This window comes from Lottia gigantea (genome assembly GCF_000327385.1).
Source record: "Lottia gigantea unplaced genomic scaffold LOTGIsca_23, whole genome shotgun sequence".
NCBI classification, from domain to species: Eukaryota; Metazoa; Mollusca; class Gastropoda; family Lottiidae; genus Lottia; species Lottia gigantea.
This window is the reverse complement of record NW_008708645.1, coordinates 954,630-956,472: the sequence shown is the minus strand read 5'-3', so window position 1 is coordinate 956,472 and position 1,843 is coordinate 954,630. Positions and strand designations below refer to the sequence as shown.

Here is a 1,843-nt window from a genome sequence, read left to right as displayed (position 1 = left end):
AGGATAAGAGCACAAGATAACGATGTTATCGACGACAGTAATGTAGAAAGTAAATCGTCGTCAGGTGATGTATCGGATGAGTAATTTATGGTCCAATCAGGTGTGTGTGTTGTGAGTGATGAGAAAGGCGCCTTCTCTGATCTTATATCGATATACTGCCTTGGGCCATACAAATTACTATTGCGGTCAAATAACCTAATTATCATTATGGATACAATAACGAGTATATCGTGTATCGAAAATGATGGGAACAAAACAAGATTTACCTAATTAAGGCGTAGATATCTAACGCTTATCATGATTTGTGTCCACATGTAACTAAAATTAATTATAATTTTGTTGTAGTTGTTGTTGTTTTAAAGTAAATGGTCCATTATTTTTCAGAAAGAATGCGTTGTATTTGGTTATTATTATTACCTGTTTATGGTATCACTGCGGCAACCAAGGTTTCTCAGAATGTACTCTTTCGACCAGTACATCAGGTATCCACAAGTCGGTCCAAATGGCGCTTGACCCTGGTCCATGATATAACTCCGTTTATGAAGTTCACCAGTGACCTTGCTACCGACATAGGACGCACTCTACTCACTGTAGATGAAATTATGACAAATTATTCTACAGGGAACAATAGCTTAGAATACGAAAATACGTTTAGCAAACTAAAAATAGAGGTAATAACTCTTCGAGATGAAATAGAAGATCTACTGGATGGTGTGCAAGACTATAGAGCACTGTCCATGAAACATGCTAGGCCAAGAAGAGCACTTATTCCATTTGTAGGAAAAGCATTAAGTTGGTTGTTCGGTACTGTCAGTACCGATGATTTAAATGTCATTAGAAGTAATATCGATAAGCTAGCTAATAACCAACAAGCTATTCAACATGTAGTTGCTGAAAGTTTGTCTATATTAAATGTATCACGCTTACATATTTCAGAAAATAGGCAACAAGTTAATTTACTATCAGATAGTTTACGAAACTTGGATATCAAGATAAAAAACGTAGTTCGGCAATTTAAAAAGAAACTAGTAAGTTTAGAGGGATTTCTCCATCTTTATTTAAGAATGAAATTAGTTCTCGATGACCTCAAAAACATGTATCTTAGAGCAGAGATGTACGCATCGGAAATCAAACTTCAACTTAACATGCTTTCCTTAGGACATTTGTCCCCAAGTGTATTGACTCCCGGAAGTCTCCGCAGACTATTAATCGAAATTCAATCCCACTTACCTCCAAGTGTAAGACTTCCTTCAAATCCTAAGAAAAACCTTTGGCATTACTATCGAATTTTAAACTGTGTTACGATAATCGAAAATAATGAGATCATTGTTGTGTTGAATATACCCTTATTAGATTCCGATCGCGTATTTGAAATTTATAAAATTCATCATTTACCATTACCTATGACGAACAAATTAATTTTATCGAAGTCTAAAGCGACCTTTAAAATGGTAGCCTCATATCGGCTCGAGGCTGAGGTCATCGCAGTTAATACTGATAGAACAAAATATGCAATTCTAGATTCTGACGAATTCACTAAATGTTCAGACCCATTGGCTGGATTTTGCCAAATTACAAGTCCTATCTACCCTATTAATTTGTCACAACTCTGTATAGTTGCCTTGTTTACGGAAAATCGAGAGAAGATACGCCAATTATGTAAAGTCTTTATTAAGCCGAACTGTATTTTACCGGTGGCAACATATTTAGCAAACGGTATGTGGATGGTTGTCACGCACCGACCAATCCGATTTTCAATTGTATGTCATCAGACTAGTTTCGTACACCAGTCTGTCGTGATACGGNCACCGATACAATCGATCACCTTACCACAATCATGTAA

General features: G+C 36.2%; 1 protein-coding gene across 1 annotated transcript in view; it reads left to right on the top strand.

Moving 5' to 3' along the window:
* Positions 1 to 1,843, top strand: part of LOTGIDRAFT_160045 (hypothetical protein) — a gene marked incomplete at both ends in the record, with an annotated part of 3,838 nt that overhangs the window by 1,128 nt on the left and 867 nt on the right. Inside the window, one exon of the mRNA XM_009054931.1 lies at positions 385 to 1,716. Coding sequence (XP_009053179.1) covers positions 385 to 1,716 — 1,332 coding nt within the window. The remainder of the gene's footprint in view (positions 1 to 384; positions 1,717 to 1,843) is intronic.